Source organism: Bos javanicus, chromosome 13, assembly GCF_032452875.1.
Source record: "Bos javanicus breed banteng chromosome 13, ARS-OSU_banteng_1.0, whole genome shotgun sequence".
NCBI lineage: Eukaryota > Metazoa > Chordata > Mammalia > Artiodactyla > Bovidae > Bos > Bos javanicus.
In genome coordinates, this window is record NC_083880.1 from 16,121,404 (window position 1) to 16,142,236 (window position 20,833).

Genomic DNA, 20,833 nt, shown 5'->3' on the forward strand with positions numbered 1-20,833 from the left:
TAACGGAATAGTTTTTAAGTCTTTTTACTTTTTTATTTTCTATTTGCTCTACATGAATGTTTTATTTATTCAAAATGATCACGTATTATTATAAAAGGGTTTTTATAACTGAAAGTGGTATTAGAGATTATCTCATCACCTCCAATCATTATATATGTGGGGAAATTGAAGTTTAGTTGTGTTAAATGGTTTTTTAAGTTTTTTTTAAGTCTTGGGGCTGAATTGACATAAAACCCCATCTTAAGATCCCAAGTTGACTGTGTTTTCTGTATAACCACCCTTTATTGCTGTTTTCTCTCCCTGATACTTTGTAAAATCCGCCCTCCTCAGTAATTTGAGGGCATTTTGGTGGCCTTATGCAGGGCTGAGCCATGTCAGTGGACCATGACTTTCCCCTGACTGGAATGGTCTTTTGTGTCAAAGCATTTGGAGAATTTAAGCTCTAGGGAATAAAGTTCCAAATGTTTGCAGTTATAACAAAGATACAGCTTTAATTATTGAACTCCCTTACCACTTGGGGCTTCCATGGACAGAGGAGCCTGGAAGGCTACAGTCCATGGGGTTGCAAAGAGTTGGACACGACTGAGTGACTAACACTTAACACCGCTTGGGGACACCATATTGACTATGTATTTACATGTGTCATGTATGTAGTAAAGTATTTTTATTTTTTTAATTAAAGTGAATTAAAATTGAGAGATGCTGGTGGTCTCGGTAGTGGTGGTTTTATGGTTGCTTGAGATAACTTGCTACGTGCCTTATACATCAGCACCTGATCTGGCAATCATGCTGTCGGATGCTTTCCAGCACCCTTATTTGCTTTAATAATGTATGAAAGTTTGTCGTTTTTAACTTGAATTCTGAGAGTGTGTAGGATTTGTTATTTTTGTTGTCGTGTTTAGTTGCTCTTTTGCAACCCCGTGGGCTGTAGCAGCCCGCCAGGCTCCTCTGTCCATGGGATTTCCCGGGCAAGCATAGTGGAGTGGGTTGCCATTTCCTTCTCCAGGGGATCTTCCTGACCCAGGGATCGAACTCCCATCTCCTGCATTGGCAGGAGGATTCTTTACCGCTGATTCTTTACCATGGAAACCCAAGATTTATAATACACATTGAAAACGAGTTCATATGTTTTCTTGTAGGTATGTTTTCCATAAAAGCATTACATTGTTTAGATTTCTGGTAGAACCATAAACACTGCATTGAATTACAACAGGTCTAATCCCAAAACAGAGTAATGCACTCATTCCCCAGTGTGAAACAGCTGATGAAACAAGACACCTGGTGACACAGGAGATGTGCAGACAACATACGTCCCTACTCACATTATTTTGACTCCATTCCTATTTAAAAAAATCTGTCGCCAGATTCCAGATATAAATAGTCTAAGCTAGAATGGATCGAAATTTTTTAGTGTTGGCTCCATTTGAGCAGGTGCTTTCTTGGTAAGCAAAGGACAGAATCTTGGCGATTTTACTGCATTCGTTGCAGCCCAACAAAGAGATTCAGTGTCATAGCCACTTTGAAAGGGGATCAAACAAATAAATAAATCAAGAAGGCAAAAATGCATATAGGTTATCAACCGTGACTTGCTGTGTTTAAATCATTTCATTAACCTCCTTGGTGCATAACATCCAAGGTTAGGCACAGAATCACACCCCCCAGGGGATCTTTGCAGAGCATGTGAAGCCTGTATATTTCTGCTGTAAAATGTGCAAGCAAAAGCTAAAGTAAATCAATTATCTTTGCACTTCGTCTCTCCTATTTGGCCATCTTAGTAGACACAGAACACAGTTTAAGAAATAGAGGTATTTTTCAATGATTATTAAGATACACGGTGATGAACCCCAATTGGTATTCTCTTTTCCTCAGACATTGACTGTCGTCTCCTATTTCAGACATTCCAGTGGGGGCAGACAATAATAAACACATTCATGGACCTCCCACTTTGATTGAAAAGAGGGCTACCATTTTTCCATATTTGATTCAGCTTTTTAAACAATGAAATAGAGCAGTGTAGATATTTTTGGACACCCAGTCGACCTTGACTCTTCTATTTCACACCCCCATGTGATCTGTCGTGAATCCAGTCCATATTCTCAAGATCTGACTAGATACCATTATGACTGTGCTCATCCCGGTTGCCATCAGGTCTCCCCACTCTTTGGGTGGATTTTTAACATCTGAAAACATTCCTGATTGTTGCAAGCTAAGCATCCCTCTTGCTCACTTATCCCTGAATTTACTTTGTTCTTTAAGATTCTTAAGTTAGTTTCGCCTTTGACAGTTGACGTTTATACGATATCAGACTCCATCCTGGGGACATATCTATATCTCCTAACATTGTTTATGAATCAGAATAACACTTTGAGCCTGACTCCCGACTTAGGAGTGTGCATGTCACACTGTGACCTTCCATGCATTAAATACTTCTCAACATTTATTCTAAAAGATAAGGACTTTGGATAAGGCTGGTGTTTATACTAACTGGACTTACTTGTTTCCCTCCCCCATCTTTCTTTGTTTTTCTTTTTTCTTTTTCTGCGCTATTCCGTGAATGTAAAAACAGATTAATTCAATTGGAAATGAATGTGTAAATTTTCAAGATTGGCAGCTTGAAAGGTTGTGAAAATGAATGTCAACTAAAAATATGGAGGGAGGTGGTGGATTTCAAAGGCAGGGATTGCTCTTTTTTAAAAAAGAACACAGAATAGGAGCTTTTACCCCTGTGGTCCCTTTAAAAATTTTTTTTGAGAGAGAGAAATCTTTTTTTAAAGCCTTGCCCTCCCCCCCCACCCCCATCCCAAGTCACTGGCAAGGAACAGAAGACACCGTGAGTGCCTCAGGGTTGTCACGGTTCACTTCCTGCGGTGGTGAGAGAGGTAACTTTCTCTTGTAATTGGATACAGTCCAGATTCTGTTAGTAAAGGAGAAGTGGAAGGCTGACACATTGTATTACTGAATTGGTTGGTGCTTTGATTATCTTTTAAAATAGAGCAAAGATGCTGTGCCTTCAACATGTTTTTATTATTGAAATAATTCATGAACATGAGTGAAAATTTAGAAAACGCAAAGAGGTAAAAGAAAAAGTATCCAGAAGTCCTACCACTCAGATAATGATTTTGATATTTCCTAGTAAGTTTTTTTTACATTTCCTCTAGTCCTTTTCTTTGCATATTTTAATGTCAGTTTGATAATTCTGTATATGGTTACAGCAGTCTTTTCATCTAAACTCACAATAATCATTTTTTCATGAATTTTTTTAAAAAAATAAACTAGATTCAGTTTTCATGCCTGCATGAATTTCCACGGACTCAGCTAAGTTTCATATCATTTTCTATTTTCGGATATAAAAATATTTTTTTTATCCTCAGAATTATCACTAATAATGCCATTGCATCTTCATGAATCACATTTTATAAGTTTGAGGGGGTTTGTTTTTATGGGCTACATTCCCAGAAATGAAATTGTTGTGTCAACGTTCATGGATGTTTTTACTGCTAAGTTCTATTTCAGAAGAATTGTCCACTTGCACAGCCAGTAGTAAATGTTAGCAAGTGGAGCTGTTTTATGTCAATTAATTTGTATCATAAGGAAACGGGTCATCGACCCGTTTCCTTCTGGACCTGTAACAGTTGGAACTTCATACAGAATAAACACTAATTAAAGCTTAAATAACCCTAGTGGTGGAGGTTCAACAGTCTCTGATGGGAGCTTATTGCAAAATTTAATAGCCCAGGGGGTTTTGATTTCCTTTTATTTTCTTTTCCTCTCTGCTATTTTCCTCCCTCCTGGGTTTAAAACATGCTTTCCTGGCTGCGGTTAAGCCTTAGTACTTCTTGTTCTGTCTTTGTTGATTAATGAGTATAATTGACCCCTGTTGTCTCTATTATACAAGCCACAGCAGTTTGTTTTTTAATGTAGCAGTTATTTTCTGAGCTGTCACAAAAATGCCTTACAAAGCGAGCTCATTATCAGTCCAAAGGAGAAGAATTTCAAGTGAGACAGTGAATGAAGGTCTCTTAAGAGAAGGAGGAGAAGTTGAAGCTGTTCAGATGTTCAAGGAAAGGAGTTCTGGGGGCAGGATAACGGCTTATTGCTCGGGTACCCAGCAAAACTTGGATATATCCTGAAATTAGTAGAATAAGAATCGTTCCCCACAGTCTTGGCAACTGGGTATAGAAGGACTGATTGCAGGTCCAAGAAACCTTGAGTCCAGCGTTTATGGAGAGGATTGAAATCCATTAGAAGTTGGTGGTTATGAATGTAATCGAACACCCAGGTAAAAGTGTCTGTACGAGGAGTAGAGGTGATCTGTTAAGTTGTAAAGTTTTATCTGAACAAGATGCTAACCAAACAGAATACCTAAATTTGATGTTATTTCAGAAAATGGTTTGCTATTCATTTATAATAGTTTTTTTCCCCCCCATTTCTCCCTTCTCCCTTTACCCCACGATCTTGATGAGATTTTCCTTTGCTCACAAACTAACCCAGAGTGCAGCAGAGGTCCAGGGAAGAGAAATGGAATGAAAGGAGATCTTGATTTTAACACAGCCAGTCCGCCCTGGCCCTGAACAAGCAGGGCCCTTCTGTGGCAGGGCTCAGCTTGTCTCCAGCTGTTTGGCTGCAAGCTCTTCTGGGGAATGTCTTGCTGTGTAACCTCTCTTGAACCTGTTGCACTTTTCTCTAGGAGAAGAGATGGAAATTCACCACAGAGGGAAGGGAGAGTATCCTAAGTGGCAGTCATAAGTAGTAATAGTGCCTCTGAGGCAGGTAATGCTACAGCTAGAGGAGACTTAGGGTTTCTCTGGTGGCTCAGTCAGTAAAGAATCCACCCGCAGTGCAGAAGGTGCGGGCTCAGTCCCTGGGTTCAGAAGATCCCCTGGAGAAAGAAATGGCAACCCACTCCAGCATTCTTGGGAAAATCCAGTGGGTGGGGGTGACTGGTGGGCTGCAGTCCATGGGGTCGCAAGAGTTGGACTCGACTTAACCACTAAACCACCACCTGAGGAGACTTTGACGATCGTTTCTTCCTTTTGTGGGTTAGCAGGTAGGGAAAGTCAGGTACAGAAGACTTAATTTACTCTGACCTTGGTTCATTCCAGTCCCGTTAGAACTGGGTCTTAATCTAGTTCTCCTTCCTGGTTCAGTACTTTTTGTTCAGCGAGGGGATGTCTCACCAGCTTTTAGTGACTTCTCACTGGCTTTTAGGCGTCTTTTAGTAAATTCTTCCATTCTTATATATTCATGCAAGGATTTGATCCAAAACAGTCCCAGAGAAAGTACTCGAAGTGGAAGATTACCTTGATGGTAAAGAAACTGGGCAGTACCTTACTTAAGACGCATTTCGTTTTGTTTATGAATAGTCAGAAGAAAGTTCATTTGGATGCTTCCAGAAACCTCTAGTGCCAGAGCCCTCTGGCTGGAGGGGCAGCTCTGGGGGGGAAGGGCACGTGGAAGAACGTGCGGAGCATCTTCATAACTAGCTGCAGAGTTCCCAGCATCTTAGGACTCTGAGACGTCTCATCTTCTTGCTTGAGGAACTGTCACTCATTGTAGGGACATCTCAGGAGCAAGGTGGGTGGGGAGAGGCTCTGCCACTGATGGTGGGCAGGGGAGGGTCAAGGGTCAGTCCCCAGACCAGGGAGATGGCTGCCTTCTTGGTTAACCCTCACCCTCATCTTTAAAAGAATTGAGTAACTGCAGCTTACTTAATGAAAAGTATACTATTTTGTATGCATGTAAGTTGGAAGCAAACAGTATCTTGAGTTTCTTCAATGTGGGAATTTCTGTAGTCTCTGCAGCTGTGGGATTTAGTAACAGAATTCCCCACGTGAAGTGAATTTGCAGGTGCAGAATTTATGATGATACAGGGCAAAGAAATCGGGGGGCTTGGGTTAAGAATATACTTAAGAAATCCCTTACAGATTTATTTTGTATATACTTGGACCAGTGAAGAGAGAACTGAAAATGATGGTTATAGGGACATTTGCACACTTTCAGTTAATCCCTATTGGTTCTGTTTTTTTTTTTTTTTCCAGTTGTCTTCCTGTGTTTATAGGAAACGCAGATGACACTCACATTAAGAGATTTTTCCTCCCTAGGTTCAGTCATACACTCAACATTTCTTGTTTTACATTTTAAACTTCTCACATGTCTTGTCCTGGTGGTCATGATGGGTCTATATATATATTGTATAATTATGGAGCTCTCCCCACCCCTCGATGAAATGAATAAAGAAACACATTAAATTTAGTACATATGAATAGTTGGTTCTCAAACTCCTCAGCATCTCAGATGTGCCCACAAAACTTTCCCCAGAGAGGCCCATCTTCTCGGGTCTTCATTTTCCTTCCTTTTTCATCAATTCGAAGGGAATTGATGAATATTCCTCCCCCTGTCCAGATCTGTGGAGGCTTTCTTGGTACAATCTCAACTTAATCTTTTGCTGTTTGTCTTACCTTCTGCTGCTCCTTAAAGATTATTCCTCTCTAGCGGTGTTTTCTGATAGAATCTCGCAGTTTCCCTAAGATGTCGCGACGTGAGCTCATAGGAGCTCAGAGCTGATATGAAGGCACGTTCCTGTGTTCTTGCACAGCGTCTCGTGTGCGTGTGTTTCGTGTGACACTCTCATCTGCTCTCCCCAAAGCAGATCTCCCTCTCGGCCTGTGATGATGTGGGCAGATACCCTCCTTCATCTGATTTCAGGCCCTGAATTGTGGTGATGGGGTGTACCTTACCTGTATTTGGAGCTTTACACTTTCTACAGTGTTTCATTCAACCCTCGTAAGATACGATGTGTTGTCACACTTGAGAAAGGGCCTCACCTTTTGAGAGGAGCTAGAGTTGCCCCGCTTCGTACCTTAACCCTAACGCCCTGCAACGCTCTTCTTTGGTCTGAGACGAGGCGCAGTTGACGGGTTGGATCTGTGTTTTGTCATGCAGGTTACTCCGGCCAGGACTTCGACTGGGCAGACTATCACAAACAGCACGGGACCGAGGAGGCACCTCCCTTCTGCTTCAGAAACGTAAGACGCCTGCTGCGTGCTGCTCGTTTTCTCATGTATGTTACCCACCTTGAGTTGCACACGCTGTGTAAGTTGCTTCCTGTTTATTGACCGTGGTGGGCTTAGAGTGCCACCCTGCACTGCAGGATCCTAAACTTCGTGTTGGTTTTTTCCCCGCTGTATCAGTTGGGGTGATGCTGGGCTGTTGTAGCAGACTGGAGACGAAACGTGTCGTTAAGTTTCTCTCTCCCCGGTGGATGGTCCAGGTTGTTACCAATCAGCAGGTGGTTCTCCTTGTGCTGAGCCTTGGGCTAGGCTTGTGCTTGGCTTGGCCATCTGAGTCTAGTGAGCAGACAGGAAAGGGAGAGCCGGGAGAGAAGAACCTTGGTTCTAGATGCTGAGTTTGATACTGATGCACATTACGTATTACTTCTGTCACCTTCCATTGTGGAGAAGTAGTCACTCGGTGGCATGATGCCACGAGAGTGGGAAGTGTGCCCTGGTTGGGCGACTGCTCCCACACCTTGAGCCTGGACGCTGGCAGGAGGAGGACAGATTTTGGTGCACAGCCAGCCACCAGGGCTGTTAACTGTGGCTTCCCTTATGGCTCAGTGGTAAAGCATCTACTTGCCAATGCAGGAGATGTGGCTTCAGTCCCTAAGTTGGGGTGATCCCCTGAAGAAGGAACTGGCAACCCATTCCAGTATTCCTGCCTGGGAAATCCCATGGACGGAGGAGCCTGGCAGACTACAGTCCATGGGGTTGCAAAGGAGTCAGCCACGACTGAGCACCTAACCAACAACAGAGTGTGGCATGTGGGATTGTAGTTCCCAGCTCAGGAATCGAACCTGTGCCCCCTGCATTGGGAGTGTGGTGTCTTAACCACTGGACTGCCAGGGAAGTCCATGGAGTATAATATTGATAAGTTCATGGAGTAGGAGATTCTCTGCCCCAGAGAAATAATGTTAAATTATGTTCCTAAATTTCTTTATTGGATTAAAGTAATAAGATACTAAATCCAACACTTTTCTGCTGTGCTTACTTTAAACTACCTATTCAAATAGACCTTTTTGGCACAGTGACACATGAAGTAACTGTATGTGTGTTCAAACATGTGTACTTGCTTAGTTATAGGAGTTTCTTGTACAACATAGTTTATAAAGTATTCATTGAAACATAGAAACTGAAAAGGGATGTGAATCATCTCCATCTTGAGGATGAGACACAAAGGTTTAGCCTTATAAGTTGAACATGCATTTAGTTATGAAAGTTCATTTTTTATGCTAAGAACGAAGACTTGGCCCTCCCACTGGGGACTGTGCCTACTGCAGAGTGTCACGCTCCCACACCGAAGCCGTGTTTTCCAGCACGTGCTCCTAGAGCTGCTGATTCATTGCTGCCTCAGGATAATTCATCCTCCAGGGACTCGGTTGGCAGCCCTTTCTGTTGGGAAGAGCTGGCTTAATAGAGAGAGGCTCAATACTGAGCATAAATCAGAATCAGATTTGGGAAAATTAAGTAGGTTGATGACGAGGTCAGCTTGTGCTCATAAATACCGAAACACATCTGTGGCAGGGCTGGAAATCAGGGCTCCATACGTGATCCGGTGAACTCCTACCGGGTGACGTTGCCTTTCACGGCATTGACAGAGCTGTATGGTGTGTGTGTATGTGTGTGTGGGGGTGGGTGTGGAGACAGCTGTGCGACCAGCCAGCAGAGGACAGCAGCTGGTCAGCCCTGAAGGCATGTTAAGTCCATTGGAGTCTTACTGGACTCTGTGCTGTGTTGATATCACTAGTCATGGAATCTACTGGCCTCATTGCCTTTCATTTAATTGTGGAAACTCTTCATCACATCCTCCGACCCTTCTGAGGCCATGCTTTCTTCCAGACGGAAGATCGTCCTTCCCCAACTTTTTAGCCGTGGAAAGAAAACCTTCACGTCCCCGTCTCGTTTTGGATTCGGCAAGTTATTTCTTCCAGGACAACATGCTTCCCTCAAGGCATCTTTTTATCTGCCCTCTGCCAGCCGTTGTTCAAATGGATCTTTATGGGCAGTTAGGAGCTGTGTCCCCAGGTGGCCTCTGAGGTTTCAGGATTCAGCATACCAAGATGAGATCTGTATTAATGAAAACACTGGCGTTTTAATTAGGAATGCACTTGTTATCAAGGTGCCCCCCCCAACTTTGTGTCTGGTTGTCTGTTTATTTAATCGACAGCGTGGGTATCTGCCTGGTGGCACGTGCGTTGCATATTGGGACCTTGCTGGATGATGTTAGCAGGCTACACATGCTCTTGAATGGCATGCTTATTGTGAATTCACTTTTTAATTCCACATCTTGTGTGTACTAGAGGAGGGGTAATGCGGAAGTGGGTGTGTGGAGGATATTGCCCTGGGGATGTTTGAAAATCCGAGATGGTTCTGAGATGGATCGACACAGCCAAATACTTAGTAGAATAAAGTCACAGGTAACAGTTTTGCTATTGGTCCTTTATAAATTACCCTCCTGCAGTGAGCTAAAATGAAGTCGGTTATACGGTTGTAGCTTTCCCTTATTAAGTAGGATAAAATGCATTTTAACTGACTTAGAGACTTTTCAGGCAGCCTATCAGGTCATGTCATCAAAAAGAAGCTTAATACCTAATAGTCATGAACCTGGCAGGATGACTTGCAGAAAAACAGCCAACCTAGGATTTCTTCATTTGCAGAGAAACATAAAGGAAAGGAGCAAATGGGTTTCTTAACACACACATTGGATAATTTAGTTCTGGTAACATAAAGATTTAATTGCATTTTCAACTTAACGTCCATTTAAAAAAAAAAAATGGAAATATGAATTACCTTGTTTTCCTTCTACAAGTCACATCAAGATGTAATCTCTCTTACTTACAGGAACCTGTTTATCTCAGTTTATGTATTTCAAATTAGATGTCTTTATACAATATTGTAACTTCAGATAAAAAACTTGTAAGTAGTGGGTAATTTGGGGAAAGTTTCATATTTATTTTGAAATATTAGGAGGGAGTGTTGCTTCAAGCATTGGCTGAGTAAGCTCGTACTGACTTGATCCTCCTGCAGACAGCAACTGTAAATTCTGGACGGAATACCAAAACAGGCACCTGAGAGTTGTGGAGAATGAACATAAGCAGGCAGATTCTGGAGGGAGGCGGGTGCCCGGAAGAAAGGTGTGCAGGAGTGGTCATCCCATTTTTTTTTTTTTTAACAGACTTTTGCATTTATCTTATGGCCCTGCAATCCTTCTTTCCCTAGAGACATGAGACCTTAGTGTTAGAGACTGAATTTTGTCCCCACAGAATTCATGTGTTACAGTCCTAATTCTCAGCACCTCGAAATGTTGACTACTCGGAGTTAGAGTATTTAGGGAAGTAACTAGGTAATGTGAGGTCTTGTGGATGGGCCTTTATCCACCATGACGTGTGTCCTTATAAGAAAAGGAGATGAGGACACAGACCCCACGCATGGCAGGAAGACGGTGTGAAGACACGGAGAAGATGGCAAGGCCTCAGAAGAAATTCACCTTGCTGATGACTTAATCTTGGATTTCTAGCTTCTAGAACCATGAGTCAATATTTCTCTTGTTTGAGTTTCCCAGCCTGTGGAATTTGCTATGGCAGCCTGAGCATATTAGTGAACTTAGGTTCACACAAAAACTTGTCCTTAAATGTTCATCGTGGCTTTGTTCACAACTACCAAAGCCTGGAAACCGCTCAGCTGCCCTCCAGCTGGTAGCTGGATAGACAAACCGTGGTTCTTCTGTAGATACCAGTCAGCATGAAGTAGAATGAGGTGCCAGTCCTGTGGCAGCATGACTGATTCTCAAATAACACTTTGCTTAGTGAAAAAGGCCAGACTCGCAAGGCTCCCTAGCACAGTAGTCTCCCTAGATGGTGTTAGAGGAAAAGTGGAATTACAGTAACAGAAAATAGATCCAGTGGTCCAGGAGTTGGGGGTCCTGGAGGGATTGATCGCCAGAGTCCCAGTGCCAGGCCTCTTTGCAGGTGATGGCCCTGTTCTGTGTCTTGACTGCGATTATGGCTGCATGATTGCATGCGTCCATCTGACAGTCCTGCCTTCCTAGGACATCACACTGAAAAGAATGGATTTCCCTCTATGTGTATTTTTAAAAGTGAATTTCAAAAGTAAATAAAAATAAACAAAAGGATCAAAGGGAAAATAAGGACCATTTCAGATAAAAGGAAACTGGGAGGCCAGCACCAGCAGACCTGCAGTTAGAGGGGTGGGATGGGGAGGCAGGTGGGAGGGGGGTTCAGGATGGGGAACACATGTACACTCATGGCGGATTCAAGTCAACGAATGGCAAAACCAATACAATATTGCAAAGTAAAGTAAATAATTAGTTAAAAAAACAACAACAAAAACAAACTGGAGGACAGACGTTGTGCTGAAGGAGGTGATGCCGGGTGGAGATTGCGGCCTCCTTTCACCTTGAAATGTACCCGGTGTGATATGAGTGAGGAGCACAGGGAAGAGAAGTTATTGGCATCACAGTGATCCTGGGGTCGGAGGGATGCACACAGAGCTGGAAAATGAGAAATTATTAGGCACCTGCTGTGAGCCAAGCAGAGGTCTCTTTTCTGGGACACAAATGAAGCATGTGTGGTTCTTTCCTCATGGGTGATGGGGAAATAAGCGTGTGAACTCACCTCTCTTAGTACGATCTGTGCACTTGCATGCATGTGCACATATATGCGTGTGCACTTGCTTGCGTGTGCATGTGTGTGCATTTCTGCTGGGCCAGCTGGCTCTGCTCTCGCTGAGCGTTTTCTCGTTGTGGCATCTGCTGGCTCAGTGTCCGTTCTCTTTCTCTTCCAGACATCGTTCAGTCGGGGATTCACGAAGAACATGAAGCTTGAAGCCGTGAACCCCAGGAACCCGGGCGAGCTCTGTGTGGCCTCCGTCATAGCTGTGAAGGGGAGGCTGATGTGGCTCCGCCTGGAAGGTACTCGCAGTCCTGATGGTTCTGAATCCGGGGTCCCCCGGGAGCGGGCGGGGCCGACGGCTGCAGCACTGCCCAGTGTGCCTGCTTCGCTTTCCTCGTGTTTCAGCTGTCTTAATTATTCAGCATTCTTAAATAAGTGAAATGAATCAAAGGTAAATTCATTCAGAGGCTCTCGTCTTGACTAATAGTTTCATGAAATGAGATGCTGGTGTGAAATTATGTTTGGAACACAGTGGTCTTTTTACATCTCTGATTATACAAGCTAATGTCAAAATTAAATTAATATGAGTCACTAAAACTGGTATTTGAGGTCTTGGTTGTTAACAGGACAGAATTATATATTTGCGTTTTAATGTGAATCATACCCTTTACTTTGGTTTCTTTCACAGATGTTTAGGTTTTCCTTAAAATAGTAACTGGACATGACTATCTCCCCAAATGTATAATAAACAGAATGTAAACCTGTTGGAGAAGGCAATGGCACCCCACTCCAGTACTCTTGCCTGGAAAATCCCATGGACAGAGGAGCCTGGTAGGCTGCAGACCATGGGGTCGAGAAGAGTCGGACACAACTGAGCGACTTCACTTTCACTTTTCCCTTTCATGCATTGGAGAAGGAAATGGCAACCCACTCCAGTGTTCGTGCCTGGAGAATCCCAGGGATGGGGGAGCCTGGTGGGCTGCCGTCTCTGGGGTCGCACAGAGTCGGACACGACTGAAGCGACTTAGCAGCAGCAGCAGCAGACCTGTTTGTTTAGTGGTGTTTAAACCAGCAGTCCCCAGTCTTTTTGGCACAAGGGACCGGTTTCATGGAGGACGGTTTTTCCATGGACTGGGGGAGTAATGGTTGCAGGATGATGAAGGTGCCTTACACTTATTGCGCACTTTATTTCTATTACTGTATTGGCTTGACTGCAGATCATCCCAGGGGTTAGGGGCCCCTGGTTTAAACTGTTCTTCATAGCTTCATTTTATTTATAATCATCCAGATAATTCACAGAACAATACACTTCATAAGCAGAAGTTTGATTAGCTTGTGGACTTAAAACAGTGAGGAGGAATTAAAATACATTTGATTGTTAAGGTTTTGTCATCTTCCTGTGATTTAAAATTCTTTGGGTCTTTTGTTTGTTTTTCAGTTTCCTAGCACTTGGCAGTTATTTCAGATGTATATGGGAAAAAAGGTGTTAGAGATGAGTCATACAATCCTGTTAGCTTTCCTAGTTTAGATTTAAAATTTTATGACACGGTCAACCACCATAGGCCTAGAAAGTTTGGAAGGTTATAATATTGGTGCCAGTATCTTTATCCTCTTTCCTCATTAAACAAGTCTTAAAAAAACACTGTGTTCTTTGATAGGCCTATCATCTAATAAATAATATAGTCCAAGAGATTGGAAGGGGCAGAGAACAGTGATTCTAGCTAAAAATCCTAATTTCCAGAAAATATTTTAAAACATAACCATGGTTTGGGATTTCAAAGTCAATCTAAAATAAAAGGAAATTCTGAAAAAAGTGATTGCTTAGTAGCTTTACACTTCTGCTGGAATTTTGGGTAGAATGGCCTCTAGTTGGAATTAGCCAAAATGTGGACACAGGTGTTATGGTGGTATTTCAGCAGTTACTGAAGTAGGATGTAAACTTATTTTCATTACTGCCTATAAAGTTGAATCAACAGCTGTTGGAAAAACAAGATCCCTTCAGTGATTTTTTGAATCCCTAGAGCTTGTTACCTAACACCATACTAAGCCTAATACTAAGAGAGATTAGTCTTGTTTGCGCAGTTAATTTGGAAAAAAAAAAAAAAGTGCTGAAGTTCAAAGTCCATGTTTCTTCATCATTATTTAGCACATTATGGTTAGAATTCCTTGGCAGTCATAATTTATTTAGCAATTTGTACTTGCAGAGTGCTTTACAGCTAACAGACAGCAGTTAAGAGTGTCCTGATTTTTATAGATGGAGAAACTAGCTGAGGCATTAAGATGTACCTGTGGTTTGGTTTCGTCCCTCTTAACATCTTTATTGCTTAATCCAACAGACCCTACAACGTCCCAATTCTTAAAAAGAATGATGAGCAGCGTCTAGTGTGTATTTAACATTTTGACAGTCTTTCCTCATTATTGATCTTTTTCTTTGGATATCCACTTCTGGTTTTATAGCAGAGAAATGTAAATCAGCTCATGGCAGCTCTTGTTCTTACTTTCCTGAGTGCTTTCATTAGGATTAATGAAAATTAGTTAGCGTTAGGAAGCACGTCGGAAAATTGATTGTCCATTTTTTTCAGACCTTACATATTACAAAAAAAAATCTGTTGAATATTGTTTACCTGGTGTTATTGGTCAAAATTATGCCTTCGCCTCATCGATTCAATTTAAAATTCATTCGGTCTCTTGATCTTTCTTGAATTTTGGGGTTTTTTAATTTTTTGGTTTTGTTTTGATTTTTTATCCCTCTCTGGATATTGACCTTTGAAAGTGACAGCAATCTTAATAGCACTTTATTTCTTATTATCTCAGATTTTTCTGTGTGTATTGTTTTCTTTCCTCAGTTCTGGAGACAAAATATTAGAGATTCACTCTTCTCACTTTAGTGCAGTTAAATTATTGTTAGGATCATGGTGATTCTTATTATAGACAGTTTATGTGACAATTTATTGTGTACTTCATACCAGTTTATCATTTTTATGTATTAAATTGATTTGAAATATTTTCAACACATAGCTAATTGATGAAGTTCAGGTAATTGAAATGATCATTTTAGTTTAGTGTTTGACTTCCCTTAAAGCCAGGTAGTTCTTTAAGTGCCTCTACAGGAGCTAATGTTGAAGAGGAAAAGAAGAGTCAAACACATGAGATGAGTGTAATATTATTTGGGGTTCATATTTGGGAAGAATGTCAAGTTTTCAAAAACTGCCGGCAGTGAACCAGGGCAGTTGCTGATGATGGGGTTTTGAGTTTGGGAGAGGATGTTGTGACGCTTTCTCGTGTGTTAATATCTGCTGTCAGTTAGCATCTCTAGGCTTAGCAGTTATTCATGTTCTGGGCTTCCCTGGTGGCTCAGTAGTAAAGAATCCACCTACCAGTGCAGGAGACTCAGGTTCCATCCCTGGGTTGGAAGGATCCCCTGGAGGAGAAAGTGGCAATCCAGTCCAGTATTCTTGCCTGAAGAATTCCACTGGCGGGCTGCAGTCCATGGGGTCGCAAAAGAGTGGGACACAACTTAGCGACTAAACGACCGCGGTTCATGTTCTGTGCATTCAGTTACATTCAGTTACAATGTCTCTTGTGTCGTGGCCCCACACACTAGCTCCCAAGCGGTTACATCCGCATCTCACTGTCCAAGTGACGTTGTATTTATTGGCCATCATTTTCTCATGGGACATGTAGGGTGTGGGTGTTCTCAGAGTGTGTTAATTTTCTTGAAGAAGGTTGACTCCTTTGGATTGCCTTTCTTGGTCTTTCTTATTCCCATTATTACACTGTTTTCCTCCCGTTTCAAAGAGGTGTGGTATTCCACGTATTTTTGGTTGTCCGGTGGAAGTTAGGTGTTTCAGCCTTTTCGCTTAGGTAGAAAATACCTTTTATGTTACAAAAGTATCACGACCTGCAGGCTTCATTTCCACTGGGTTATTTAGCTTCTTCATTGTTACCACTACAGGAATTTTTGTGGAGAGCTTTAGAACATGAGCAACAAAACCTGGATTTGAAATTGGGAGCCCTGTTAGAAGTGAAAGAAAGTTCTGGGTTAACATTTCTGCACTTTGAACATGGGGAGGGAATGGTGGCCCACCCAGTGTTTGTCACCTGGGGGTTTCCCTTCAGGTTTGTTAAAAACAAGCATACAGAGAACAGAAAGACACAAAGATGATCCAGAGGTCATCAGGTCTGTGGAGAAGTACCAGATTGCTTAATTCGAACCATCAACTTAGGTTGTTACTACAAGCATCTCCTGGACTTTTCTCTTTGCTGCCCTCTGAAACAAAATCTGGAGAGAATAAAACTTTTCCACAGTCAACACTAGAAAAACATACTGTAAACATTTCAGCCTCAGTCTGCTCTGTGTATCACTTTGGATGGGAGCTTTTTGAAAAGCTGCATCCTTTACCATGAACCTCATATCCTCACTGACCAGCGCTGAGCACGCGGGGCCTGGCCCGGACATGGCCCTGATTCTACAGGTGACGTCCAGTGCAAGCAAAACCTGTCTTTGCCAGTTTTCACAGAGCACAATACTTGTATGAGAGTTCACGCACATTTTGCTTGCTCAAGTCTTGTCGAATGGATACGAGGAATAAATAAAAGCTGTGTCCCTCAGCGAGAAAGCGATTTAAGGTATGAGCAACCCCTTAAGAACTGCTTTTTGCTAATTGAGTGTTGAGGTAGTGAGATATTTTCTACTCATCAGCTGAAATTCAAAATCTCCTTCGTTGGTTTTTGCCATGTGCCTGGCTCAGTTCCGGTAAACCGGTTGCCTTCGCTCATAATCCACAGGAGTCCTAGGCAAGTGCCAGTTCCCGGGGCTGCTCCACTCACCCCTTCTGACCCTGGGAGCAGGGTCTGGGAATCTGCATTTCATCTCACCCTCCCCAGATGATTCCTCTGGATGTGGAGTTTGTCAGGGCCTCTCAGACCGCAAATGTGCCAAGAAACTCAGACTAGGTTAACCTCTTCTGTCTAGAAGAGGTGAAGAAAACTGCCCTTTTAGACTTTCTCTATTACGATCAAGTCAGGTGGTTGATAAGTATTTTGCAGAGACTTGCAAAGATGAGACGAGGGAAAGTGCAAATGTGAAGATAATTATGTTTCCCACCAGTGTGGGTGGATTTTAAATCTTTGAGAAGGGATATGGGCTGCTGGAGCCATTTTGGGGAGAGGCTGCTTTAGCAGATGGTTGGGTATGTGTGTATATATATGTCTTTGTGTGTGTATATATATGTGTGTGTGTATAGGTATATGTAAATATACATATATATATGGCTGTGTATATATATGTATGTATATAAGGGCGTGTATATATATGTATATGGGTGTGTATCTAAGTATATATATGGGTGTGTACGTATAGGTATGTGTGTATATATATCAGTTCAGTTCAGTCCCTCAGTCATGTCTGACTCTTTGCGACCCCATGGACTGGAGCACACCAGCTTCCCTGTCCATCACCAACTCCTGGAGCTTGGGCAAACTCAAGTCCGTCATGTCAGTGATGCCATCCAACCACCTCATCCTCTGTCATCCCCTTCTCATCCTGCCTTCAGTCTTTTCCAGCATCAGTGTCTTTTCCAGTGAGTTACTTCTTCACATCAGGTGGCCAAATTTCAGCATCAGGCCTTCCAAAGAATATTCAGGATTGATTTCCTTTAGGATTAACTAGTTAGATCTCCTTGCAGTCCAAGGAACTTTCAAGGGTCTTCTCCAACACCACAGTTCAAAGCATCAATTCTTTGGCGCTCACATCCATACATGACTACTAGAAAAACCATAGCTTTGACTAGGTGGACCTTTGTTTGCAAAGTAAAGTCTCTGCTTTTTAATATGCTGTCTAGGTTGGTCATAACTTTCCTTCCAAGGAGTAAGCATCCTTTAATTTCATGGTTGCAGTCACCATCTGCAGTGATTTTGGAGCCCCCCAAAATAAAGTCAGCCATTGTTTCCACTGTTTCCCCATCTACTTGCTGTGAAGTAATGGGACTGGATGCCATGATCTTTGCGTTTTGAATGTTGAGTTTTAAGCCACTTTTTCACTCTCTTCTTTTACTTTCATCAAGAGACTCTTAAGTTCTTCGCTTTCTGCCATAAGGGTGGTGTCATCTGCATATCTGAGGTTATTGATATTTCTCCTGACAGTCTTGATTCCAGCTTGTACTTCATCGAGCCCAGGATCTCACCTGATGTGCTCTGCATATAAGTTAAAAAAACAGAGTGACAGTATACAGCCTTGACAAACTCCTTTCCCAATTTGGAACCAGTCTGTTGTTCCACACCCTGTTCTAACTGTTGCTTCTTGACCTGCATACACATTTCTCAGGAGGCAGGTCAGGTGGTCTGGTATTCCCATCTCTTTCAGAATTTTCCACAGTTTGGAAAATTGTGTGTGGAATCGATCCATACAGTCAAACACTTCGGCATAATCAATAAAGCAGAAATAGACGTTTTTCTGGAACTCTCTTGCTTTTTCTATGATCCAGTGGATGTTGGCAATTTGATCTCTGGTTCCTTAGCATTTTCTAAATCCAGCTTGAACATCTGGAAGTTTGTGGTTCATGTACTGTTGAAGCCTGACTTGGAGAACTTTGAGCATTACTTTGCTTGTGTGTGAGATGAATGCAAGTGTGCGGTAGTTTGAACATTCTTTGGCATTGCCGTTCTTTGGGATTGGAATGAAAACTGACCTTTTCCAGTCCTGTGGCCACTGCTGAGTTTTCCAAATTTGCTGGCATATTGAGTTCAACACTTTCACAGCATCATCTTTCAGGATTTGAAATTTCTCAACTGGAATTCCATCACTTCCACTAACTTTGTTCGTAGCAATGCTTCCTAAGGCCCACGTGACTTATTTCAGGATGTCTGGCTCTAGGTGAGTGATCACACCATCGTGATTATCTTGGTCGTGAAGATCTTTTTTGTACAGTTCTTCTGTGTATTCTTGCCACCTCTTCTTAATATCTTCTGCTTCTGTTAGGTCCATACCATTTCTGTCCTTTATTGTGCCCATCTTTGCATGAAATGATCCCTTGGTATCTTGGATTTTCTTGAAGAGATCTCTAGTCTTTCCCATTATGTTGTTTACCTCTATTTCTTTGCACTGATCACTGAGAAAGGCTTTCTTATCTCTCCTTGCTATTCTTTGGAACTCTGCATTCAAATGGGTATATCTTTCCTTTTCTCCTTCACCTTTAGCTTCTCTTCTTTCCTCAGCTGTTTGCAAGTGCTCCTCAGATAACCATTTTGCTTTTTGCATTTCTTGGGGATGGTCTTGGTCACTGCCTCCTGTACAGTGTCACAAATGTTCATCCATGGTTCTTCAGGCACTCTGTCTATCAGATCTAATTCCTGGAATCTGTCACTTCCACTGTATAATCGTAAGGCATTTGATTCAGGTCATGCCTGAATGGTCTAGTGGTTTTCCCTACTTCTTCAATTTAAGTCTGAATTTGGCAATAAGGAGTTCGTGATCTGAGCCATAGTCAGTTCCGCATCTTATTTTTGCTGACTGTATAGAGCTTCTCCATCTTTGGCTGCAAAGAATGTAAGCAATCTGATTTCAGTGTTGACCATCTGGTGATGTCCGTGGATAAGAGTCTTCTCTTGTGTTGTTGGAAGAGGGTATTTGGTATGACCAATGTGTTCTCTTGGCCAAACTCCGTTAGCCTTTGCCCTGCTTCATTCTGTACTCCAAGGCCAAATTTGCCTGTTACTCCAGGTATCTCTTGACCTCCTACTTTTGCATTCCAGTCCCCTATAATGAAAAGGACATCTTTTTTGGTTGTTAGTTCTATATGTATATATATATGGGTGTGTATATATGTGTATATATGGATATATATATATATGGTGTGTAAATATATGTATGTGTATGAGTGTGTATATATATGCATGTGTATTATGGGTCTGTATATATATGTATGTGTATATATGTCTGTGTGTATATATATGTATGTATATATATGGGTGTGTATATGTATAAGACTTCCCCAGTGGCTCAGTGGTAAAGAATTCACCTGTAATACAAGAGACACAGGAGTCACAGGTTCGATCCCTGGGTCAGGAAGATCCCCTGGAGGAGGAAGTGGCAACCCACTCCAGTATTTTTGCCTGGAAAATCCTATGGACAGAGGAGCCTGGTGGTCTACAGTCCCTAGGGTTATAGAGAGTTGGACACGCTACACATATATATGTATATATGGGACAGGACCTATGTTCTTGCACAGCTGAGGAAGGTGGCCCAGGAGGTGGGGGGCACTGTCTGTGAACAGGCTTTGGAGACCGCCAGTCAGCTACACAGGTTCTGGGTGGGCAGCGACAGCCCTGGCTCTGGCTTTCTTAAGCAATATGGGGATGTTGGGGGGAGAATTTGGTGGAGGCCGAGGAGGGAGATCTCCTCCCTAGAAGGCTTTGCACTAGGAACCAAAGGCGAGTTTGGGTTTTCAAGCTGCTGTTGTGCTCGGTGTGACTTCTGACTGACCGTGTTCTCACGAACCTCCCTCGAATGCCTTCCTAGGCTCCGGAGCAAGATTGCTTGGGTTTGAGCCCTAGGTCCCCCTCTTACCAGCTGTTTGATGTTTTCCTGACCCTCAGTTTGTTGTTGTTGTTCAGTCACTAAGCCATGTCCAGCTCTTTGTGACCCCGTGGACTACAGCTTGCCAGGCCTCCCTGTCCCTCACTGTCTGTCCGAGTTTGCCCGAATTCATGTTCACTGAATCGGTGATGCCATCCAACCATCTCATCTTCTGCTGTCCTCCTCTCCTGCTCTCAGTCTGTCTCAGCATCAGGGTCTTTTCCAATAAGTTGGCTCTTTGCATCAGGTGTGAACATTGGAGCTTCAGCTTAGTTTACTCATCTGTAAAATGGGAGTGAAACCATCTGATCTCTTAGGGCTGTGAGGATAAAACTCTTTGAAAAGTACCTGCACGAGAGTGAGTGTCCTAGGAGTTCACCATCCATGGCTCTCTCCCTCCACTTACACGTTTAATCCCATTTCTGTTGTTTTCTTTCTGATGGTTTCCTATCCTATGTCGCTCTTGTCAGCCAGTTTTGCTGTGTTTTGATTCCTTAGGAGTTCAGCTCCAGGGCTGAGATGAGTGAGGGCTTCTCTTAGATCTTGCTCTGTGGGCAGCGTCTGCAGGTGGA

General features: G+C 42.6%; 1 protein-coding gene across 5 annotated transcripts in view; it reads left to right on the forward strand.

Moving 5' to 3' along the window:
- The window catches only part of SFMBT2 (Scm like with four mbt domains 2), a 211,521-nt gene that overhangs the window by 150,757 nt on the left and 39,931 nt on the right, over positions 1-20,833 (forward strand). For all 5 annotated transcript variants that reach the window (XM_061435755.1, XM_061435754.1, XM_061435756.1 and 2 more), the window contains 2 exons: positions 6,943-7,025; positions 11,859-11,985. In XM_061435755.1, coding sequence (XP_061291739.1) covers positions 6,943-7,025; positions 11,859-11,985 — 210 coding nt within the window. The remainder of the gene's footprint in view (positions 1-6,942; positions 7,026-11,858; positions 11,986-20,833) is intronic.